At 49.7% G+C, this 23,866-nt stretch overlaps 1 protein-coding gene and 1 long non-coding RNA gene across 2 annotated transcripts; one reads left to right on the top strand and one right to left on the bottom strand.

Annotated features, from left to right (window-relative positions):
- Nucleotides 1–1,170: 1,170 nt before the first annotated feature.
- Nucleotides 1,171–2,891, bottom strand: LOC136566947 (uncharacterized). The gene is made up of 2 exons (XR_010785088.1): nt 2,276–2,891; nt 1,171–2,197 (listed from the first exon to the last, which is right to left on the bottom strand). It is a non-coding gene; the product is annotated as an uncharacterized lncRNA (long non-coding RNA).
- Nucleotides 2,892–3,582: 691 nt separating this feature from the next.
- On the top strand, nt 3,583–18,860 carry SIN3B (SIN3 transcription regulator family member B). Its single transcript, XM_066566245.1, has 19 exons — nt 3,583–3,693; nt 4,265–4,371; nt 5,271–5,424; nt 6,552–6,815; nt 7,179–7,322; nt 7,532–7,654; nt 8,127–8,216; nt 8,461–8,579; nt 9,232–9,439; nt 10,070–10,186; nt 10,650–10,888; nt 11,398–11,581; nt 11,795–12,389; nt 13,344–13,513; nt 14,343–14,516; nt 14,799–14,891; nt 15,189–15,283; nt 15,703–15,907; nt 16,313–18,860. Exons 1-19 carry the CDS (start codon nt 3,583–3,585, stop codon nt 16,541–16,543), a joined length of 3,423 nt encoding a protein of 1,140 aa, XP_066422342.1. The 3' UTR covers nt 16,544–18,860.
- The last annotated feature ends 5,006 nt before the right edge of the window (nt 18,861–23,866 follow it).

The raw sequence follows: 23,866 nt of genomic DNA, 5'->3' as shown, positions 1-23,866 counted from the left end.
TTCACCCCACTCTGTGGATTTCTCAGGGCTGTGTGCAGGATCCTATCTCTCCTCAAAGCTAGAATCATTTCTGGGGCAGACACAGCCCAAAAATATTTCTAATTATCCACCTGTTATGAATGGTGGATGATTAACACCATAAACACAATGAACAGGAAGGAAGAATCGATTGTGTTCATGTGAGGAACACAGAAACCAGTCTGCCACAGCACAGGGTGATTGAGTCCTTGCAGATCCACAGGTCCACCCACAGCATCAGATCCCTGATTTCCTCGGAGTCCCTGTGCCCCTCATCCACAGGAAGGTGATGTGAGGTTTGCTCTTTGGGATGCATATCCTGGGTAATAAACCTGCCTCTGCCAGAAATCAAATTCCAGATGTGCAGATTTATCATCCACGGCAGCAGAAACAGCACAACCCTTCCACACACCTCACCTCAGCTATCAAACAACAGAGGGGCTCACAAAATGAGGGTTTTTCTCTGCAAGAAACACACAAATAAATCCGGAGGAGAAAAGCCCAGTTTGTGCAGGACCCAGCTTGGAGACAAAGGCAGGAGGAAGGTGCTGAGTGAGCCTTTGTGCTGGCCCTGCCCCGGCCCCATTGGCTGCTGCCTGCACAAATGAGGGGAAAGTGGGTCACAGTCGTCAGGACAACAGCAGCACACACTGACCCAGATCCGGCTGCAGGAACCTCATCGTGCTCCTGGCACAGCCCGCGGGGTTCACACGGGACCAGGGGTTCCACAGCATAGAAACCAGCTCCAAAAGGTCATTTTTCTGTTGGTGGCAGCAAGAGCAGCCTCTCCCTCCTCTCTGCTTCACAGTGGTGGCACTTGGTGCTGGTGGCAGCTTCCTGGGATGGCTTTTCTGGGATCCCTGCTCCAGCAGAGCCAGCCCTGACACTGCAGGAGGGCTGAGCCACAATTCCAATGGGACTGTGCCAACACCACAGGGTGTCAGGCTGGGTTCTGACTCTGTCACTGTTGTTTTAGTGTACTGCATTGTTTATTTTATCTTTTTATTTTCTTCCCTACTAAAGAACTGTTATTTCCTGCTCCCACATTTTTGCCTGAGAGCCCCTTAATTTCAAATTTATAGCAATTTGGAAGGAGGGGGTGTGGTGGTGTTTGCAGGGGTCCCAGAATGGGGAAGAGATGAGAATCTTAACTCCATGGTTCAGAAGGCTGATTTATTATTTTAGTATATATATTATATTAAAAGGAAATGATCTATTAAAACTATACTAAAGAACAGAAGGATTTCATCAGAAGGCTAGAAAAGGAATGATAATAAAATCTTGTGACTGCTCACAGCCTTGACACAGGTGGCTGTCATTGCTCATCGAGTAAAAACAATTTCACATGCTGGGTAAACAATTCTCCAAATCACATTCCAAAGCAGCAAAACCTGGAGAAGCTGAAGCTTCCCAGCTTCTCAGGAGAAAAGATCCTAACTAAAGGATTTTTCAGCAAATATGTCTGTGACAAGGGGGTTTACATTTCCCATTTCAGGGGAGGCTCCTGCCTTCCTTAGCAGAAACCTGACTTTCCAAGCCAAGGCAGTGACCCAGAGGGATTCAGTCCCTCAGGAGTGCCCTGGGATGCCCTTGCAAGGTCACAGAGCTCCACAGGGAGCAGCAGGCAGTGGAGCCCAGGGTCCCTTGGAGCTCTGTCAGCAGCAACTTGAGCTGAGCTATTCTGAGGCAGCAGGAGCTGAGTGTCGATGGTTAACTGACATCCAGCTCCCAGGAGTCCCAAAAGAACACCCAAATCCTGACTAACTGACAGGCACAAGCTTTTCCCAGCACCCACTTACAGCTGGATTCACCTCCCAGGTGCTGGTGCTGGCAGGGGCTGAGAACTCTGCTCTGACAGAAAACCAAACTCACAGGAGTTTATTTGTCTGCAGCTGGTTGTGCTCATGGCACAAACCAGGGAAGAGGATGAGACTTCTCCAGTTAATAATAATAATAGAAAACAGAAATTGGGCCAGCTCAGGAGAATCCTGGAGGAAAAAAGAAAAAAAAAAAGCTGATTTTCTTTCACCTGACAACACAAGGATATCTCTGAGCTACTCCTTTCCACAGGTGGAATAAAGGATTTTACTCTGTCCTACCAGGCTCTTCTCTGCACAGCTATGAGTGCTTCATAACCTGGAGGCTGCCTTTGGCTCCCACCACCCTTCCAGCATCACTCCTGTAAAAATCTGTATTTATTATCTCTATTCTTAAGCACTGAAAACTCTAAAACATCTCCACTTCACCCTGTATTTACCAGCACCACAATCTAATGCCATTTTGAGCCCACATGTCTCCTGAAAGGCCTTTGCAGTGTCTGCTTCTCCAAAGATGATAAATACTTGTAAGCTGGGTCAACGAATCAATCCATCACAGTCTGGGATGTGGAAAGCAGTAACTGTGAAAGAAAATGTCTGTATTAATTTAATCCTTCCTGTATGAAGGGAAATGGGTCACAGGGCAGCAGTTTGTACAAGTACCAGAGCAGGGGATGGAATATCAAATGCAGAGGCAGTGTGTGAGCATCCTGCCTGGAAGCTGCAAACAGCTGGAATATCCCAGCAAAACAGAGAAAGACAGTCTGGTTTCAAATACCAGCAGCAAGTTTAAAGGCAAAGCAAGAAAAGCTTCTGCACTTCTCTATGATGCAAATCATGGGTGATGCTTTAAGGAAAAACAAACCACACGGCTCATTTTATCCCCCTCTCCTCTTTGCTCTTCATATCACTCAGTTTTACTGAGTTCAAATTGCCTGCTGACAGGGACCGCTGGTGGAAGTGGCACATTTTAAGCTCATATTTATCCTGATTTATCCTGCTACTCCAGAGCAACCCTTGAGCTCAGGGCACACCAGTGAAGGGCTCCGCCAGTCCCCTCAAACCCGCCCCTGACTCTCCCAACCCCTCATGACCCTTCCAACCCCGGCTCCTCCACACCCCTGGCTCTTCCAGCCCCTGGGGCTCCCTCAGCCCTCGTTCCTCAAGCTCCCCTCAGGCCACACCAGCCCTCCCGGCCTTCCCCAGGCACCCCTAGGCTCCTCCAGCCCTGTCGGAACCCCTCCAACACCCCCCGGCTCCCTCAGCCCCACACCACCAGACGCGGCTCCTCCAGCCCGGCAGTTCCGGTTCTCAGCCGGCGGCTCCTGCAGCCCCCTAAGTCCCGCCGCAGCCCCCGGGGCTCCTCCGCGGGCGCTGTTCCCCCTCAGTCCCGCCGCAGCCCCCGGGGCTCCTCCGCGGGCGCTGTTCCCCCTCAGCCCCGCCGCAGCCCCCGAGGCTCCTCCGCAGGCGCTGTTCCCCCTCGGTCCCGCCGCTCCCTGAGGCGCCGCTCCCGCCCCAGCCCTCGAACGGCCGGAAGCCGCACTGGGGGCGTGGCCTGTCACTAACAAGGGCGTGGCCTGGTGGACAAGGGCGTGCCCACACAGCGCGGCCGCTAAGGAGGCGTGGTTCATCACGGGGCGTGGCCAATTAGAGGGCGGAGCCGCGGAGGGGGCGTGGCCAGGGCCGTGCGCGCTGACGCAGCGGCCGCGCGCGCCGCCGGGGCCGCGCTCGCCCGCCCGAATCCAACATGGCGGCGGGGGGCGGCGGCGGCGGCCGCGGGGCCGGCGGGGGCAGCGCCCCGCGCTGGGGCGGCGGCGGTGGCGGCCGGGCCGCGCCGCACGAGAAGCTGCCGGTGCACGTGAGTGCGGGGGCCGCCCCAGCGGCCGCCATCGCCCCTACCCTCCCCGCCCCCGCGAATGGCCGCTCCGAGCCCCCCCGGGACGGCCCCGCCCGCCCCCGCCGTGACCTGCCCTGTCCCGGCCGCGGTGCCGAACTCGTCCCCTCGGGCTTGTCCCTCACCCGCCGGTATCGGGGGGTGTCCTGGGGGCTTGTCCTCATCGCGCCGGGGGCTTCCCCTCCCTCCTCCGCTGCTTCCATGGGGTCCCCTGGGGCCGCATCCTTTCCCCCCGGTACCGTATCCTGTTCCCCCGGTACCGTGAGGACTCCCCGGGCCTGTTCCCCCCTCCCCTGGGCCGTGCCGCTCTCCGCGTCCCTGCTGTTCTCTCTGGTACCGCGGTCATCCTCCCCAGGGACCTGTTCCCGGCTCCCGGTACCGTGCTCCCGTCCGTGCCTTGACACCCCCGAGCCCGGGCAGCCACCGGGGCCTGCCGGCCTCGGGCCCCTCACCGGTACCGAGTGCCCTTCCCGGTGCTGCGGGGCTCCCCCGGGGCCGGTTCCCCTGGCTGGGCTCACCGTGTTCTCCCCCACAGGTGGAGGATGCCCTTTCCTACCTGGACCAGGTGAAGATTCGCTTTGGCAGTGACCCCGCCACCTACAACGGCTTCCTGGAGATCATGAAGGAGTTCAAGAGCCAGAGGTAAAGCCAAGGTCCTGCCCCCCTGGGTGCTCTGGGGAGCTCCTCAGGCTTTCACAGAACCTCAGAATATCCTGAGCTGGGAGGGACCCTCAGGGATCAAATCCAGCCACCCCAAGAACCCCACCCTGAGCAGCCCTGGGAGCTCCTGGAGCTGTGGCAGCCTTGGCACCATTCCCTGGGGAGCCTGGGCAGTGCCCAGCAGCCTCGGGGGGAAGAACCTTGCCCTGAGCTCCATGCCAAGGCCTGGCACAGCTCCAGCTCTTCCCCCAGGTTTCAGCCTTTGTGGGGTCTGTGCAGACTCCCCCAGCTTTCACCCCATCATTCCCCCTCTGCACATTCACTCCCTGCCCTGTCCCACAGTGGTGCAGTCCTGTGAAGCTGGAGTATTTCTGCCCATCCCATAATTTTCCAGAGGTGAAATCCACAGGAGAAAGCAAATCTGCTTTTGCTTTCCACTCTGAAACACAGATCTGGGAAATAAGTGAGGTAGCCTGAGCAGAACCTGTGACCTGCCAGCCCTGGAGGTGCTGTCTGTCTGTCTGTCCTGCCCCTTTGCCAACCTGCACACTTCTCTCTCCTCTCCATGGATAACATTCCCAGGGTGAAGCTGCAGTGCTCATTCTCTCTAATTGGGCTAATTTTTTTAAAAAGAATTGAATCCTTAAGTTACCAGATACTTTACATTTCTCTTGGCATTTTCTGGGCTTAACTTGTGTTTCTGATTTGGATAAAAAAGTAACAAATCCCTCTCAGTGGTCATTCCCTCCAATTGAACTAATTTTTTTTAAAGAATTGCATCCTTAAGTTACCAGATACTTTACATTTCTCTTGTCATTTTTTGGGCTTAACTTGTGTTTCTGATTTGGATAAAAAAAGTAACAAACCCCTCTCAATTTTAGCATTGACACACCTGGAGTGATCCGACGAGTTTCTCAGCTTTTCCATGAGCATCCTGACCTCATTGTAGGATTCAATGCATTTCTCCCTCTGGGCTACAGGATAGAAATTCCAAAGAATGGGAAATTAAGTATACAGTCACCTTTGAATAATCAGGTAGGTCCCAGAGCTCTTATTCCCTAAATAAACTCTTCTGTGTGTCACTGGACATGTCTCCACAGTTTAGGCTGTGCAGATTTATGTGCAGTGCACGTTGCTGATGGTTTTAGATGGTTTTCAAACCTGTGACAATGAGTGTAATATAAATTTAAATGTTTATTCAAAGAATCACAGAGTGCTTTAGGTTGGAAGGGACATTAAAGATTACCTAGATCCAACCCCTGATTTATTCTCAAACCAGGTAGTTTGACTTACACAGGAATGATGATTCTGCATGGAAACACCACTGCAAGACCAAATATTTCAGTCATGTTTGGAAAGTGAAATTTAACAACATCAAGCCAATTACTGAAATTGTAATTGGCTTGACATTGTTAAATTGGTTCCCAATATGGGTTGTGGGTAGTGGCAAATTTCAAAGGGTGATCCTGGAAGAATTGCACTTCCAGCCTTCCACTGAGAAACCAGGAAATTTGTTTAGGAAACAGGCAAAAGAACTGTGACATCATTGAATTGTTTACCTTGGGAAAGGTCTTTAAGATCATGGATCTTTAAGATCCCCATCAGGTTCTGTTGGTGTGAAACACACTTGCTGGGATACAGATGGGTGTTACCCCTGCTTGTTTTTTGTTGTTATTGTGTGGTTGTGGAGCTGAAATGGAGCCATAAACTGAATTCTGCTGATAAACTTGTGGTTTAATTCCATTTAGCAGAAGGAACTACCTTTTAAATCTCAGCTCCCTCAGATCTCTGTGTTATTTAGGAATTAAGACCTGTAAGGGGGTTATGTTTAATATGCCCCTTAAAACTGGCAGCTCCTCTGCAATAACCAGTGGCAGCAGAACCTGCACTGGTGTTTGGTGCAGCCTCTCAAGTCAGGCCAGTAAGGCTGTGACAGCCACAAATCAGGTGGTTCCTACACCAGGGAGAACTTCAGGCATTATTTTAACAGGTGGAGTTAATAAACCAGGTAGGGAAATTGATTGGTGACTGAAATACTTTTTCTTCCTTCTTCACGTGACCGTATTTTTTTAGCTGGAGACCTTGCCAGCCCTGCTGCTGGCTTGTTGTTGAGCTGATCCCTGATCTTTTTCCAACCCATCTCGTGTGTCCTGTGCCCCCAGGTGCCCCCAGAGCCTGTTCCCAGTGCACTCCCTGGCAGTGGGCTGGTCTTGCACTACTCCCAGGAGAATTCCCACAACCACAGCGACTGCTCCGAGGAGTTCCGGCAGCAGCTTCCCTACAAAGAAGATAAATCCCAAATTCCCTTGGAATCTGATTCTGTGGAGTTCAATAATGCCATCAGTTACGTGAACAAGATCAAAACACGTTTCCTTGACCATCCAGAGATTTACAGATCCTTTCTAGAAATTCTTCACACTTACCAGGTAAAAAGTCTCCTGTGGTAGAGGCGCTGGGTTGGCACTGGAGCTGTTGGAGTTGTGGTTGTCAAATTTAACCTCTGCCTGTTGAACAGACTTAAAGTTCCCAAGCACTTGTCTTCATAGATATTCACAGGAAATGACAAAAAATGTGAAAACTGTGGGGTGTAGAGAGGTTGTAGCCAGACTTGTCTTTACTCACCTCCAGCTGATTTTGTGATCCTGTGTGTGAAGAGGCCCTGTAAGAGCCTGGGGCTGCCTCAGAGTCCTTTCAAGTTCTGTGGCATTCATGTTTTTGGCTCAGGGTGAGTTTTCTGGCGGAGTGAAGGATCTTTTGACCCTGTTGAACATCTGTGTGTATCTTTTCAGAAGGAGCAGCTGAACACCAAGGGCCGACCCTTCCGGGGCATGTCAGAGGAGGAAGTGTTCACTGAAGTGGCCAATCTGTTCCGGGGACAGGAGGATCTGCTCTCAGAGTTTGGACAGTTCCTCCCAGAGGCAAAAAGGTCTTTGGTATGTGCTGAGAGCAGGGCAGGATATTGAATGCTCTTGTCTGCATGTAGAATATGCAAAACATGGAAAATCATACAGCCAGTAATGAACCTTGCTCCTCTTCATTGTTTGGATTTTCTCAGAACAGGTGACTTAACCACATGCTCTGTGTCCTGTTAGGATTCTTTGTTTGAGAGGAGAATGTTGAAATCATTATTTATTTACTTCAGTTCACAGGAAATGGACCATGTGAAGTGAACAGTGTCCAGAAAACCGAGCATGAGAAGAATCTGGAGCACAGCAAGAAGCGATCCAGGCCGCTGCTGCTGCGTCCTGTTTCTGGCCCAGCAAAGGTATCTTCCAGCAAGTAAAAACTCATAAAAACCTCCATTACTTGTGCTTAGTAATTGCTGAGATAAAGGTGTAATGAGTAGTGTCTTTGATGTATGTAGGTGTACGAGACACAAAATTTTGAGTTATTTTAATTGCTGTAGAAAAAGGGAATTTTTAATGCTTGCTTAAATGTGTGTGGTAACATGTTTGATACTAAATATCACAAGCTTCTGTGCTAAGTATTGGCCCTGGAAGGGGACAATTTATTGCTTCAATGCAGAATCTCAAGTGATTCTCTTTTTTTGTTGTTTTTTCTTAGCTGGGAGACATTTGACAGAGATTGCTGTGAGGACGTGACACAGCAATGCCAGATCACTGCTGGGGAAATACAGGGTCTCAGCCTTTGCAGGGAACTGTTCTGTGTCAACAGAGTGGAATTTGATGGCATTTGAGTCACAACATTTTAAATATAACTGCTTGTTCTTTTAACAGAAGAAAATGAAGCTGCGAGGTACCAAAGATCTGTCAGTTGCAACAGTGGGGAAATATGGGACACTGCAAGAGTTTTCCTTCTTTGACAAGGTCAGCATTTGTCCTTTTCTCACTTTCTCTGGACTTACCTTCAGCTTTTTATATGGTTGTTAGTCTGTTGGCTTTCTGTACAATTTATGTGTCAACACTTAAGACATTCCCTGACTTTTCAGGTATAGAAAAACCAACAAAAATTAAAATAAGTGGGTTTGGAAGATGAATAGACTGATAATGAATGATTTTCTCAATGCAAGTGGCATTCAGGTGCTGTGATCATCTCTCCAAACTGCTGCAGGTGCGCAGGGTGCTCAAGAGTCAGGAGGTCTATGAGAATTTTCTCCGTTGCATTGCTCTCTTCAACCAGGAGTTGGTCTCTGGCTCTGAGTTGCTCCAGCTTGTTACACCCTTTTTAGGGTAAGTTACTAACTTACCTCTCTGCCCTCTGGTACTTTGTAGGTCCTACTCTGTTATTTTTTGGGCACATTGTCAACTTCTGGAAAAAAGTTTTGGATTTAACTTGGAAGTATCTCCTGGATAGCAGGCAAGAAAATGAAGTTTAATCCAAAATGAGGAGTAATAAAATCTGAACCTTTAAATTTATCTATACAGCTCTTAATGAGTATAGAGGAAGTATAGTGAGGAAGATATTTTCCTCTGTCTGTTTACACTCCCCATTTAATATCTCAAAGTGTAATAAAGGTATAAACATGAAATCTGAGAACAGGACTGTGAGAAGGATAAACAGGTCCAGCTCTGCTGGGAGCCTCCTGAGGTGTTTGGCTTGCAGCAGGAGAGGGAGAATCAAATAGCAAGGATCAGTTTCTCCTCAGGCACTTAAGGGGGGGAGTGTTTGTGTGGTGAAGGGAAATAATTTTCCTACCTTAAATAAAAACAAACCAAACCCTAGAGCAATTCAGAGAGAATGATAACAGAGGTGAGATGTTGGTGAAAGATTTCTCCCTGCACTGCTGAGTTTGTTAAGATATTTCTGCCTCCCTTTTATGACACGCATTAACCACCCTAAAACTGTCACACTGAAATAACAAAATACTTGTGTTTTTTGAAGGAAATTCCCAGAACTCTTTGCACAGTTCAAGTCCTTCCTTGGGGTGAAAGAGCTTTCCTTTGCTTCTCCTCTGAGCGACCGCTCTGGGGACGGAATGAGCCGGGAAATCGATTACGCCTCCTGCAAACGCATCGGATCCAGTTACAGGGCTCTCCCAAAAACCTACCAGCAGCCAAAGTGCAGTGGGAGAACAGCCATTTGCAAGGAGGTACTCTGGGATCAGGCTGTTCAATCCCTGAACACACATAAAAATCAGAGTGGGGCGGTTTGTGCCACAGCTGCTGCACGTGGAGTCCCCTTTTCAGTGCTAATTCAATTTATTCAGCCAATTTATTGAAATAATGCCCACATTTCACTGATTCTATCTAAACCTTTCTCAAATCACATCTCTAATACCTTTTGAGTCTGTGGGCAGACAGAAATTTATTCCTGTAGACAGAAAAGAATATTGGTATATTGGTAATATCCTGGTATTAATTTTCTTGCAGTGGGCCAGTATGGCCCTTGGGAACAATTTTTCTCTGGAAGAGCCCCGTGAGGCAGTGCCTGAGGTGCCATTCCTGCTGTTGTGGGGAGCTCTGTCTCCTTTATTTACAGCTGCTGATCACTGCAGAGTGATCTCTGTTTGTGAAGTGATAGTGAAGGTGTTGAGTTTTCTGAACAGGGCCCTGCAGTTCCACACAGACCTCAAATGTGGGGAGCAGTGACCTGGGAATTAGGCCTGGAATGTCCTACAGAACCTCAGGAAAGAATTGTGCAAAATACAAGAGACAAAACCCCATGAGACCAGCTCTGGGCTCACAAGGCCCTGCTCAATGTCATGTCTGCACTGTTGCAGGTGTTAAATGATACCTGGGTTTCGTTTCCATCCTGGTCTGAGGACTCCACTTTTGTCAGCTCCAAGAAGACTCCATATGAGGAGCAGCTGCACCGCTGCGAGGACGAGCGCTTTGAGGTACCTCTGGTGCTCTGCTCCCTCTCTGCTCCCTCAGAAAGCAAAACCTCTGGATTTTGCTGAATTAATTAGTGGCCTGAAAGTTCTGATTGGGTGGAATTCCTGAGTTCCTGAAAGTTCTGTTGGGTGTTTGTTGGTTTGAGATGGAGTTTGATGTGCTGTGCTTGGGGTCTAATAGTTCTTCCTAGGCTTGAAAGTTCTGGTGGTGTTTGTTGGTTTGAGATGGAGTTTGGTGTGCTGTGCTTGGGGTCTAATACTTCTTCCTAGGCATGAATCCAGTTCTAAATTGCATGTGACCTTTGGGAGAGCTGGCAGAGGTTTGGTTTCCAGTAAAAACCTTCCTGCTGCTTCCTGGCTCCACCCTGTGGGGCTGCAACACCTTCCACAAACCTGGGCTGCTGCTGCTGCTCTCCTTGTTCCTGCTCTGCCTGTTCTGACACTGATTTTTGGCAACTCTCAACAGCTGGATGTTGTCCTGGAGACCAATTTAGCCACAATCCGTGTGCTGGAGAGTGTGCAGAAGAAACTGTCCCGCCTGAGCCAGGAGGACCAGGAGAAATTTCGCCTGGATGATTGCTTGGGAGGAACGTCAGAAGTGATCCAGCGCCGGGCCATCTACCGCATCTACGGTGACAAAGCACCAGAGATCATCGAGAGTCTGAAGAAAAACCCAGTTACTGCTGTCCCTGTGGTTCTCAAGAGGTAATTCCCATTGTGTTGTGTTCTTTAAGAAGCTGGAAAAGGATTTTTAAAGCATTTTTAAACAGTAAAATGTGAGGACGTAGCCTCAGGCTGTGCTGCTGGAAGTTCTGGTTGGAAGTCAGGGGTAATTTCTTCACAGAAAGGGTTGTTAAACATTGGAAGGGGGTGCCCAGGGAGGTGGTGGAGTCCTCATCCCTGGAGCTGTTCAAGAACCAACTGGACATGGCACATGGTGGTCTGGTCTTATTGATAAAGCAGTGATTGATCAAAGGTTGGACTTGATGATCTCAGAGGTCTTTTCCAACCTGAATGGTTTTGTGATTCTCTAGGTGTTGTTTTAACTCATCATCACTGGTGGTGCTTTTTCAAATTTATTTATTGCTTTCAGGAATCAATTCCAGTTTTCCATTGAAAACTTCTTGCTGCACCACAGTTGGCTACATTAAAATGTTCTGGGTGTGTTTCTGTGCCTGTCTGTCTGAACTGATGTAGACTGTCCATTTATGCAGATTGAAAGCAAAAGAGGAAGAATGGAGGGAGGCCCAGCAGGGCTTCAACAAGATTTGGAGGGAGCAGTATGAGAAGGCCTATTTGAAATCCCTGGATCACCAGGCTGTCAACTTCAAGCAGAATGACACCAAAGCTCTGCGCTCCAAGAGCTTGCTGAATGAAATTGAGAGTGTCTATGACGAGGTGGGTGTGACAGGGAGGGAGCCCTCCTCCATTCCCTGCCTTACTGGTGTGAGCCAGGTGTGTCCACAGCACCTGGGACCGTGTGGAAGTGGTTGGACATTGGGTCAAAACCAGCTGTCCCAAGCACAGTGTTACACTGGGTTACTCCTCCTGGCAGGAATGCTCTTGAGCAGGCATTGGAAGGATCTTTATCTGTTTGTCTCTTGATTACAGCATCAGGAGCAGCATTCAGAGGGGAGGAGTTCATCCACAAATGAGCCTCATCTTATCTTCATCTATGAAGACAAGCAGATTTTGGAAGATGCAGCATCTCTTATCAGCTATTATGTGAAAAGGCAGCCCACCATCCAAAAGGAGGATCAGGCAACCATCAGGCAGATTGTGCATCACTTCATACCTGAGCTGTTCTTCTCTCAGCCACCTGAACACAACATTTCTGAGGAATCAACAGATGAGGACAGAGAAAACCACCAGGGCCAGAACCTGGATACTCCTGAGCTGCGGAAAAAACACGTGCCTGGGCCTCCAAGCAGTCCTTTGGAGACCAAAGCCACCTTCTGTGATGTGACAGCTGCTGAGTCCCACAACACCCTGGATGATGTTTACAGCCTCTTCTTTGTCAATAATAATTGGTATTTCTTCCTACGCCTTCACCAGACTCTGTGCTCCAGGCTCCTCAAGATTTATCGGCAGGCCCAGAAGCAGCTTCTGGAATACAGGACTGAGAAAGAGAGAGAGAAGCTCCTCTGTGAAGGGAGGAAAGAAAAAACCAATGATCCAGCCATGGAGCTAAGACTCAAACAACCAAGTAAGAATAATGCAGGGCTTGGTTCATTGATAATGCTCTGGGTGCCAGTGCTCCATTGTGTTTGTCTGAGTCACCAGGGCCAGCAGGCAGCTCTGGGAGGGGTGCTGGAGGTGCAATCCTCTGCTGTGCTGGTGAGTTGTGGACGCAGCTCCTTCAGCAGGGCACTCAGGGGGTCACAGGCTGCTGCACAGAGACTTCCTGAGCGCCGTGCTCACTGTTCCCAGGTACCTCACTGTAGGAATCTGTTACTTTGATTTACAATGTAAACAGCGCCACAAAGAAATAGTTATTGCCCAGGGCACTCCTGGGAGGGCATGAGAAAAACTGTCCCAGCCTGTCAGGGCAGCTGGCAGGGATCTGCCTGTCTGTAATGTCACTCTCCTGTCTGTAATGTCACTCTCCTGTCTGTAATGTCACTCTCCTGTCTGTAGTGTCACTCTCCTGTCTCTCATATCTCTCCCTGCTCTGGGTTTTGTGGTTCTTGAGCAGTGCTGCTGTGGTGGTGGTCTCAGAGGTCCCAGGATGAGGGAAGAGATGAGAATCTTGACTCCATGGTTCAGAAGGCTGATTTATTATTTTATGATATATATTATATTAAAGGTATGCTAAAAGAATAGAAGAAAGGATTTCATCAGAAGGCTACCAAGGAATAGAAAGAAATGGAATGATAATAAAATCTTGTGACTGACCAGAGAGTCCGAGCCAGCTGGACTGTGATTGGCCATTAATTAGAAACAACCACATGAGACCAATCCCAGATCCACCTTTTGCATTCCACAGCAGCAGATAACCATTGGTTACATTTCGTTTCTGAGGCCTCTCAGCTTCTCAGGAGCTAAAGATCCTAACAAAAGGATTTTTCATAAAATAAGTCTGTGACATGCTGCCTCTTGCACTGCTTGACTTCACTCTGCCTGTTCTGTGTGTGAAATGAACTCCCTTTCCCCATGCCAGGTGAGGTGGAGCTGGAGGAGTACTACCCAGCATTCCTGGACATGGTGAGGAGCCTCCTGGATGGGAACATTGACCCCACTCAGTACGAGGACACCCTGAGGGAGATGTTCACCATCCACGCCTACATCGGCTTCACCATGGACAAACTGGTGCAGAACATCGTGCGCCAGGTGAGCCTGGGCTGGGCTGGGCTGCTCTGCTCTGCTCTGCTCTGCTCATCTCCCCTCACACACTGCCAGCCCTCTCCCAGTGCCCTGCAGAGCAACGGGCACTGAGCTCAGAGCAAATCCAGAGAAAAGTTAAATCTGACAGGGAAATGCCCCAGCAGAAGTTTAGTGAGAGAATTTGGCTTCCATACAAAAACCATCTTAGGGGGTTTATTCTTTCTGGCCTTTCCCAATTTTTTTTTTTGGTTCCAGTCTTTTCAAAATCCTGCCACGCTCAAAATATATCCATCGTTCTGATTTTTTAAGATTTTTCTAATGTTCACATTCTTATAACAAGCTTTCTCACACACTTTCTGTAAATAACTTACTGGTTTGCATTCTTTTATAGAAGAAGAAAAATTTGATAGGCTCTTAGTTTGTCCAGTGTCATTGGAGAGGAGGCACTTTCACCCTCCAATCCACTGTCACCTTTGGAAAACTATAAATGTTAAAATCAGAAAATAAACTTCCTTTTTCTTCACCTTGAGAGCAGTGGTTAATGTTTTGTGTCCTATAGTAACATACAGGTAAGGCAACACAAAAAATGTCAGGTCCTTCTTACTCAAGTCTGTCTCCCAGCTGTGTTTTATAGTTCAGGCACATTAGCCCCTCACTCTCCTCTCTTCCTTTCATTGCAAAGTCATGAAAAAGAGAGTGAAATGTGGGAAGTCTCTGGAGTTTGCTGCTTCAGCTGAGTGTGATGCCATGCTGAATTTTACCCTCCTTTCATGACACACTGGAGTTAACTCTTGGCCCAGGCTTGCTGACTGAATTCCCCCTTTTTTAATGGAAGCTTCACCATCTAGTGAGCGATGACATCTGCTTGAAGGTGGTTGAGCTCTACCTGAACGAGAGGAAGCGAGGAGCTGCTGGGGGGAATTTGTCATCCCGCTGTGTGCGGGCAGCAAAGGAGACCAGCTACCAGTGGAAGGCTGAACGGTGCATGGCAGATGAGAACTGCTTCAAGGTGAGGCCTTGCTGCCAGGGAACTTCACAGAATCACTGAAAAACTTCAGGAAATCTCTCAGGTGACATTTCAAAGTTGGGTTTGGAAGCTTCAAGGTGAGAGAGTGAGCAATATGGAGAGAAGGTACCAAAATCAGAGCCCAGGCAGTGAGGGGACATTGTGGCTCACTGAGAAGCCCTGCTGCTTCTCTCCTAGCTTCTATTTGCTGTCCAAATGGCTTGTGAATATGCAGCATTTTATTGTGAACCCCTGTGGCAAATATTTTCTGTAACTTTATCCCAGGTCATGTTTCTCCAGAGGAAAGGACAGGTGATCATGACCATAGAGCTGCTGGATACAGAAGAAACCCAGACAGAAGATCCTGTGGAGGTCCAGGTAACACCACAGTGACCATGGAGTCTGGATACCACAGAGCAGATGTCTAAGAATGAGGAAAACTCATTTCCCTGCTTTATTGTTCCAAACTGTGAGGCTTTGCCAGGAGGACAAGTTGGCCTGGAGGGTGGGCAGGTGACTTATGGGGCTGTGGTCACTGACAGAAATGGTGCTTTAGCAAAAGAGGATCAACCTAAATCAGCCTCAGAATAATCAGCTTGGAGATAAACAGGTTCTTTGCAGTGATGTTTGTCCTGATGGAGTGAAATCTCACTGGAACTTGTCTCCCTTGTGTAGCACCTGGCAAACTACATGGAGCAGTACGTTGGGGTGGAAGGAGCTCCCAACAACCAGAACGATGGCTTCCTCCTGAAACCGGTCTTTCTGCAAAGGTGAGCTGCTCCCTGCCCTGAGCCACACCTGCTGCTGCCTCCTCCCTGCCCCTGTGCCAGGGCTTTGGCTGCTGTGCCAGCCGTGGGGGAATGCACTCACCTTTGAGGGGCTGCTCCAGGCCACTGAGCTGCATGGGAATGCTAAAGGAGAAATTTGTGACCACTGCACTGAGGTTTGTTCATGGAGCTGTGTTTGGAATGGAGCAGGATGGACTCTGGATGAGATTCTGGGTCTATTTTGTTCCCATTTCACTAAATATTTGTCAGAGGATACAGAGGAAGATCCCGGAGAGAGCCTGAAATACAAAACGTGCAAATACAAGTCCCATACTTGTGCTGTGAGCCCTGTCAGCTGAGGAGAGCACTTGAGCAGGTGTGACACGTGTGACACATGCTTTGTCACCCTTGTTTTGCTCCAGGAACCTGAAGAAGTTTCGCAAGTGGCAGTGCAAGCAGGTGAGGGCCCTGCGCAGCGAGGTCAAGAGCTCCTGGAAGCGCCTGATCGGGGTGGAGAGCGCCTGCAACGTCGACTGCCGCTTCAAACTCAACACCCACAAGATGATGTTCATCATGAACTCTGAGGATTACATGTACAGGAGGGGAGCTCTCTGCAGAGCCAAGCAGGTACATCTCCCTTTTGCTCCCTCTTCAGCCCAGCTGGTAGCAGAGGTTGGAGGTGGGAGGCAAAGTGTAGGTATCAATAATTTCGATTCCACGGTACCAATTGCTGGAATTGTGGCTGAATTCTTGCAAGCTGCACCCAAAAGTTACTGCTCTGTGTTGGGTGTAACACAGAGGAGGAGAGCTGGTAAATGCTCTGTACTTTGGATTAGTTTAGCAGCCTTTTCTTTGCATGCAAATTTTAAGTGGGAGTGGCAGCCATTAGGAAATAGGGGTGGTTAAACGGTCTGTGGTTTCCTGTTTCCGTTGGTGTTGTTTCCAAAGCATTGCACACCTCAGGTAGAGCTGAGGGCTTTGGCTTTTCCCCCAGGAACCTCTCAGTGATCTTTACTGCCCTGCTCCTCCCAGGTCCAGCCCGTGGTGCTGCTGAAGCACCACCAGCAGTTCGAGGAGTGGCACAACCGGTGGCTGGAGGAGAACGTGTCCATGGAGGCCGTGGATGTGGTTCAAGACTGGCTCATGGGGGATGAGGATGAGGAGATGGTGCCCTGCAAAACCACCTGTGAGACAGTGAATGTCCATGGGGTGCCAGTGAACAGATACAGAGTCCAGTACAGCCGCCGTCCTGCTTCACCCTGAGCACCCAGAGATGCAGAGCTCTGCTGGTGAAGCACGTTTGCTATGAGAATAGTGGTGGGAATGCAATGTATGTATTAATGATATTTATCCAAGCAGCATTTTACTTTGGATTATCATGTATTTTCCATATGGCATAGACTTGTCTCCTTGCAGTGTAATCCTCCAGCCATCATGAAGAGACTTTGAAAAGCTTTTATGGGAAGGGGGCTCTTGGCATTGCCACACACTTTTTAGCAGTTTCCTGGCTTTAGGCCACTGCTGACCAGCTCAGTTGAGGGGGTGAACTACCACTAGTGGCTGCTTTGGAGAGGTGGAGCTGGGCTGGTGTTTGAGCAGATGCTGGCAGCTGCTTCCACTTCCAAGGGTTTGATATTCCCCATCTTCCTGACTTTGTGCTGTCTTGGAGCCTGCAGAACTCTTCACTGTACCCTGGCAGTGCCAGCAGGGCTGAGAGCCCCTGGCACAGGGGGGCTTCATTATCCCTGTGACCCAACAAGGCAACAAATGACTCTTGTTCCTGGTGCTCTGGTGAGAAAAATGCCAAAACTGACACGAGGATGGCCAGCACTCAAGGCTCTGACTCTCCTTCATCAACCAAGTGTTCAGGAGCATGAGCTGAGGGAAGACCCCTGAGCTGTGGTGCTGGGATGGGAGTGATGCTCAGCCAGAAATCCTCCAGCTGCCAGCTCTGCTCTGGGAGCTGAGGAGCTGCTGCAGACTCTGCCTTCCGGAATATCCACGGGGAGGAGCGTCCATTGCGAGGTCTGGCCTGGTTTTTGGGTTCGTGTTTTGCATGTTCGGGGGGCAGCTCCAGTGCTGGGCGTTTCCCTGTGCGGGCCCTGCCCCCGGCGCTCCGGGGCTGCAGCACCTCGGTGACAGCGGCAGATGGAGCTCCCGGAGCACAGCTGGGAGCTGAGACCCGGCCCACGGAGCCTCCTGTCCCTGCTGGGTCAGCACCGGCGCTGGGTTTGCAGGGACACACGGGAATCTGCGAGGAGCAGAGGGAGATCCAGCCACAACCGTCCTAGACGAGCATCCATACTGCTATTGAAGCTTTTTTTGCCATGAAGCCTAACACAGCCTGCCCTGATCCCTGCAGAACACTACATCTGACTTAATCTAGTGAGAAATCAAGGAAATTTACTGGTGTCTGTCCTGCAGCCCCACTGTGACTTCTTCACTCCTGTTTTTCAGGGGCCAAGGGCAAGCACGCTGTCTGTGGAGTGTATTACAAAATTAACATTTTTGAGGCATACCCAGCCTCCTTTCAGCTTTGCTTCCAACTTTTCCCTGGCTTTTGGGGCAATAACCCCCCCCCCCCACCCCTGAAACTTTCTGTGGCTTTGATTTTTAGGTTATGATTTCTGCCAGACCTAAGGAGCAGCCTGTAGGATTTGTCCTGGGTTATTTCCACTGTACGACATCTGGTTTCGCAATTGTCTCACTTGACAGTAGAAAAATTGGCCTTTGGGGTATGTTTAATAGAAAACTGTCCCAAGTCTTTGTCTTTTTTGCAAAATAATCTGTGGGAGGGAAGGAGGGAGGCCACTCTCTGGCATTCGTGGCCACTTGCACAACCACTGCCAGCAGAGATTTTCAAGAGCCCGTGTTCTCCTGGGCTGGGTCTCTGCTAAACTTTGGTTCCTGAAATGATCTGAAGGTTCTTCTCCTGCCCTCCTTGCAGTGATAAGAGACCACGAGGCTCTGCAAGGGCTGGGGGGAGCAGGGGGACAAGGCCAGTGCCAAGCACAGTGTCCCCCTTTCCTTTCCAGCCACTCACCAAAACACACCTCAGTCCTGCTCTCCTCTCTGCTGTCTCCCAGTGGAGATGACAATTGTGCCAAATTTTATGGTTTTATGATACAGAAAACTGTTTACTAGAAAATAGGTGGCAACTTGTGGCTTAAAATGCATTTGATTCCAGGTGTCCCAAGGTGGGCAACACAACCTGGGCACCGTCCTGTTCCATCACCCATTCTAAGTGTACTTCAGGTATTTTTAAGCATCCTTATTTTGTAAACCTTAATTTATAATCTGAACTGATTAAGCAAGACTTTAGCCCTTTACAGTGCTATTGTCTCAAAGCTGAGAGTAGCAGAGGATGTGAGGGGAATATCAGGCAGTTTTGAGAGGGGCTTGTTCATGTCTGAGGGTTTCAGCTGTGTAACTGCACGACCTTGAGTCAAGAGTTTGTTCTTCCATTTGTCTGAAGGATCTTTGCTTTTGGGCTTGTAATTGCTTTGCCAGCTCCTTGAATGTAGTTTTTTTTATATTTATTTGCACATTCAAGTAAAATAAAATATTGATTTTAAAAGTCTGCAGCTCTCACTGTTTTACTTTTCTTTCCAGCTAATTTAAACTTTGTGACAAACACCCAGAATTGATTGGTTTTTACCTGAAATTGAAATTTAAATGGGAAAGGTTGAAGTTCCTGGACAGGCTGATGCAGCCAGTGCTGTGTGAGGGTGTGAGCAGTGCACGGCTGATGGAAAAGGGAAAATACATTTCCAGCAAGCAGAGATCCCACGCAGGAGCTGGGGCTGCACTCACCAAAGCCCCTCCTGCAGCAGGGAGCCCAGGGGGTGGCACAGTTGCTCCACCAGAGAGGTCTCAAAGCAAACATTGGAAGGGCTGGAGCTGGGCCAGGCCTTGGCATGGAGCTCAGGGCAAGGTTCTTCCCCCCGAGGCTGCTGGGCACTGCCCAGGCTCCCCAGGGAATGGTGCCAAGGCTGCCACAGCTCCAGGAGCCTTTGGACACAGAATTCACAGAATCTCTGGGTTGGAAGAGACCTCCAAGAGCATCGAGTCCAACCCAGCCCCAACCCCTCAACTGAACCCTGGCACCCAGTGCCACATCCAGGCTTTGTTAAACACACCCAGGGATGGGGACTCCACCACCTCCCCGGGCAGCCATTCCAGAGCTTCATCACCCTTTCTGTAGAAAACTTTTTCCTATTATCCAACCTGTATTTCCCTTGGCACAGTTGAGGCTGTGTGCTCTGGTTCTGTCAGTGCCTGGAGAAAGAGCCCAGCCCCAGCTGAGCACAGGCACCTTTCAGGAGCTGCAGAGAGTGACGAGGGCACCCCTGAGTCTCCTTTTCTCCAGGCTGAGCACCCCCAGCTCCCTCAGTGGTTCCTCATAGGGTTTGTGCTCCCAGCCCCTCACTGACAGAGCCCTCAGGGGTGTGGGGTTTTTGGGGTGTCTGGGCAGGGACAGGGGCTGCATTTGATCCCTGAGGGTCCCTCCCGGCTCTGTGACCTTTTCAGCTTTTCCCTGCCCAGGCTCAGCTCTGTCTCACAAAGCTGAGGGCCAGGGGCTGGATTTGATCCTGTTAGGATCCTTCCAGCTCTGGAGTTGTGTCCTGCCAGGCAGTGACTTCTTGCAGCCTGGTTCCTGCTAGCAGCACCTTGAGGTGAGGCACAGCCCAGGAATCCCTCACTGAACACAAGCAGGGCTCAGGAGAAGGGGCTGATCCCAGTTCTCAGCCCCACAAGCACATCTGCTACAGGTTAAGACAACACAAGTGCAAGCATGAAAATAACCCTCCACCCGCCTTTCCCTCAGCCTCCCCAAATTCCTGGCTAATAACATGTTTAAGTGTGCTCCCTGTGAGCTCTGCAGGACAAATGAATGAGTGGATTTTGCAAATGAAGCTGTAGTGATGTGACCCAGAGCTGATAGGAGTTTCCTTGACATCATCCCCAACACTTCCGTTGCCATAACAAAAGGCAGCTCTGCTCTCTGGGCTGCCCCCTGCTCACTCACAGGGAAACAAACTCTTGTTCTCCCCAGAACAATCCTCTGTGCACAGAATAATTGGATTAGAATGGTGGGGGGGGGGGTCTCAGAGGACACAGCCCACTTTGCACAAGTCTTCTCTTGGCCTTCTCACAAAGGGGACGGTCCCTGTGCTGCACAGCCAGATGTGACATGAGAGATCTTGGAGTGGAGTGGACAACAGCAAACAGCTTAAAAACATCCTTCAGGTTTGCAGGATGGGATAGGTATAAATGGTTTGCACAATTAGAGTTGCTAAAGGGAGTACCTGAGTTCAGCATTTAACATTCTAGGATGTTTTTTAATTGTTTCCTCATCACAGGGATGCACTGGTAGAGTTGAGGCTGTGAACCAGTGAGAGAGACTGGAACTGTATGCAACCACAAATTGAGGTTTTCTTCATGTTTTAGCCATTCCTCTGGATTAGTACTAACTAATTCAATTCACAGACTAAATTAAAGTCTAGCAGCTCCTAACCTGTGCTAAAGAGGAGTTAATTAAACTCCTAGTTAACTAAACAACTCCCAGCCTGTGCTAAAGAGGATTCATTCTTTATGAAGAATGAATCCAAAGGGTCCTGATGCTGAAAAGGAATGATGATGATGATGGTGATGATGGTGATGATGAGGCTGTGTCAGACCAGGTAACCCCCACCCCACTGTCACTGTTTTACTGAGAAAGGCCCCCAAAAAAGCTATTCCAGAGCACTGAGCTGTAGGGGTGTTGAGAAGCTTCAAATATTCCTGGGAAATGTCTTCACGTGGACTTTACTGGTGTGAAGTGAAAACTGCCAGCAGGCAGAAGAGCAGCTCTGAAAAGCCTCCCTGAGCAGGTGGGGCTGAGGAGAAACTCTGGGATCACCCAGGGTGGGATCCCAGAGGACCGGGAGGGCTGTGGCACGACCAGGAGGAGAGGAGAGGATTCCCTGGAGCCATGGAGAGTCTCAGGCTGGCCCAGGGAGAAGGAGGGGACCCGTGTCAGAGATTTGAGGGCACTTTGAACGTGCAGAACCTGCAGAACCAGCTCCAAGCTGCTGCTCAGGAACCCCTGGCGCTGCTGGAACAGAGCAGCCACAGTGAATCCCATCCTTTACCCACCACAGTTTGCTCTTCCAAGCCTCCAAGATGAATGGGATGGGCCAGGTGGGGTTTGCACCCTCCCTCTGAGCTCTGAAATCCCCAGCCTGATTTCCAGCATTACATCTTTTGGGTTCAGAGCCACGGAATGGAAGAGCCCCCGCTCCCAGGAGATGATCTATTGCACAATGAATTACTTTAAAACCAAATTGTTACCCCACAGGGCAGGGATCACACGACTTAAAGAGATGTTAACAAGCCGTGACAAACCTCTGGCATCAGAATTTTCAGGCAAGCTGTTCTGCATCTAAGGCAGTCACTAAAGATCACACAGCATCTGAAAAATGAAGGATACAGAGATGAGTAACCCCTCTCTGCTCCATTCCAGAGACCTGCCCATAGGAAGCAGGGCTGTGATTTGCACACTATCTGAACCTGATTATGGCTAATTTTTTGCATACAGAGCATGGAAAGGATCCTGGCTGAGGCATGGAAAATATGTGGCCACATGAGTCATTCTGCAATGGTTCATAAATCCTGAGAGAATCACAAAAGCAAAACATCTAACATTGCATCTTCCCTCTCCCTGCCAGTGGAACTCCACCTCTTGACACGCTCGGCACAGGGATGTGGGAATATGGTGAAAGCAAAGGAAATAGGATCATTTTCTCCTTGGAATAGAAGAATCTCATCAAACAGCAGCCAGGCTCAGATTTGCAACCTTCACAGAAGAGGCCATTCATGAGGCGAGGAGAAAGAAACGAGCTGCTCCTCGGCTTGCCAAACCAAATTTACAGTTCCTACTGCCTGGGCTCCAGCTCCTGTCCTTCCTTCCTTCCCTGCAGGGCCAGGCAAGGGCTGCAGAGCACAGCCCAAAGCCCAGCACTCTCCTGTCCCACTGACCCATGCCACACTGGGGCTCTGACACAGGAGATGGGACAGGATTTAGGTGTTGGAACTCAGTGCATCCCTCTGGGTGTCCAGAGTTGCTGAGGACCCCGCCGGGGGCTCGGAGACCCTGGCACAGCCCAGAGCACCTGGGGATTTGATTGTGACCCCTGGAGCAAGTTGCCAGCTTTGTATGAGGACCTGAAAGTCACAGAGGTTTGGATAGTATAATAATAAAATGATCACAGGGTGAAAATGTAGATTTTTAGGATTTTTGGTGTGGGGGTTATAGGGACAAGATGGAGGAATCTCAGCATGTCCAGCCTTTCTTCTTCTTGTTCTCCATTTTCTGCAGCAATGTTGGCACTTTGGGATTGGTTTAGAGTAGAAGTGCACTGTCTAACACAGGTGATAGGTGTTGGGAATTAAGTGTAAATATGTTATATGTAGTTTGTAGTATAAAAAGACAACATCCCCTCAGGGGCGGTCAGAGTGCCTGTGGCTGCCCTGCTGAGCAGATCTCAGATGGGCAGAAAGAAAATTTTATAGATAAGAATTAATAAACAACTTCAAGACCAAAAAGTGAAGAGTCCAGACTCGTTCTTCAGCTGCACAGGCCGAAACAGAGACATCCTGCACATATAGGGCAGCAATCAACAACCATCTACCCGAGATTTAGGAGCTTCCCAGAGCAGAGCACAGAAGGGACCTGCTCTGGGGGTTAGAGCAAGGGGAACCTGGCAGCAAAGGATCTTAAGGCTCATTTAACCTCTGCCAGGCCCTGTTACAGCATCATCAGGGTTGTTTGCAGCTCCATGTGCTGCTCTGAGTTCTTATCCCAGGCAGAGTGGGGATTGTGCAGGGTGGGACTGCTCAGCTGTGGGGAAAAGCAGCTTTTTGTGGGGCAGGAGTGGCTGGAGCTCCCCATTATCTCCCCACCAGCAGGGACTTCCTGAGTGCCCTTTGCAGGCCCCTTTCCTGCTGCTTGGAGCTGCTCTCCCTGTCCCAGTGCTTTATCAGAGGAAGCAAAGCATCTCCTCTCTCTGCCACCCACCCTTGGTGTGTCATGGTGCTCCTGCTGCTGCTTTCCAGTGCAAAGAGCTCCAACCCAGAGGACTTTTAACAATCCTCTGCACTAAAAGGTGCAGGAGCTTGGTGCTGTTTAGCCAGGAATAAAAGGGAATAAAAGGGAATAAAAGGGAATAAAAGGGAGCTCTGAAGGGCCCAGCGTGATCTGGAGGCTGCAAGGCTGACACTGAAACCCTTGCACTGCCAGAACACAGGGCTGCAGGAGCCCCCTGGAATCACCGGCAGATCTGGGTGGTCTGCAGCTCCGGTGTCTGGGATATCTCCCTGTTTGTAGCACCAGCAAATGTGACTCAGGCTTTAGAAAAGACCTCAGCTCACCCACAGAGCCACTCAGGTCTCTGTCGTGGGAGGATGCTCAGCATTTCCATGGGCTGAGCTGCGTGGGTTCTGTTCGTGTGCAGACCAAACCCCACATTTGTTATTTCCAGGAATATTCCGGAGCAGGAAGGAGACCCAGATGAGTCACTTGAGCCACTCTGAGGATGAAGTGCA

The sequence above is a fragment of the Molothrus aeneus genome, chromosome 27 (assembly GCF_037042795.1).
Source record: "Molothrus aeneus isolate 106 chromosome 27, BPBGC_Maene_1.0, whole genome shotgun sequence".
Lineage (NCBI taxonomy): Eukaryota > Metazoa > Chordata > Aves > Passeriformes > Icteridae > Molothrus > Molothrus aeneus.
This window is presented reverse-complemented; position numbering and strand designations above follow the sequence as displayed.

What these genes read in the sequence shown, in the direction of transcription:
- SIN3B (XM_066566245.1), top strand. Translation starts at nt 3,583, where the DNA reads ATGGCGGCGGGGGGCGGCGGCGGCGGCCGCGGGGCCGGCGGGGGCAGC. An exon ending in CTGTTTCTGGCCCAGCAAAG is followed by an intron (nt 7,655 to 8,126) that starts GTATCTTCCAGC and finishes TTCTTTTAACAG; the next exon opens with AAGAAAATGAAGCTGCGAGG. An exon ending in CTCTCTGCAGAGCCAAGCAG is followed by an intron (nt 15,908 to 16,312) that starts GTACATCTCCCT and finishes TGCTCCTCCCAG; the next exon opens with GTCCAGCCCGTGGTGCTGCT.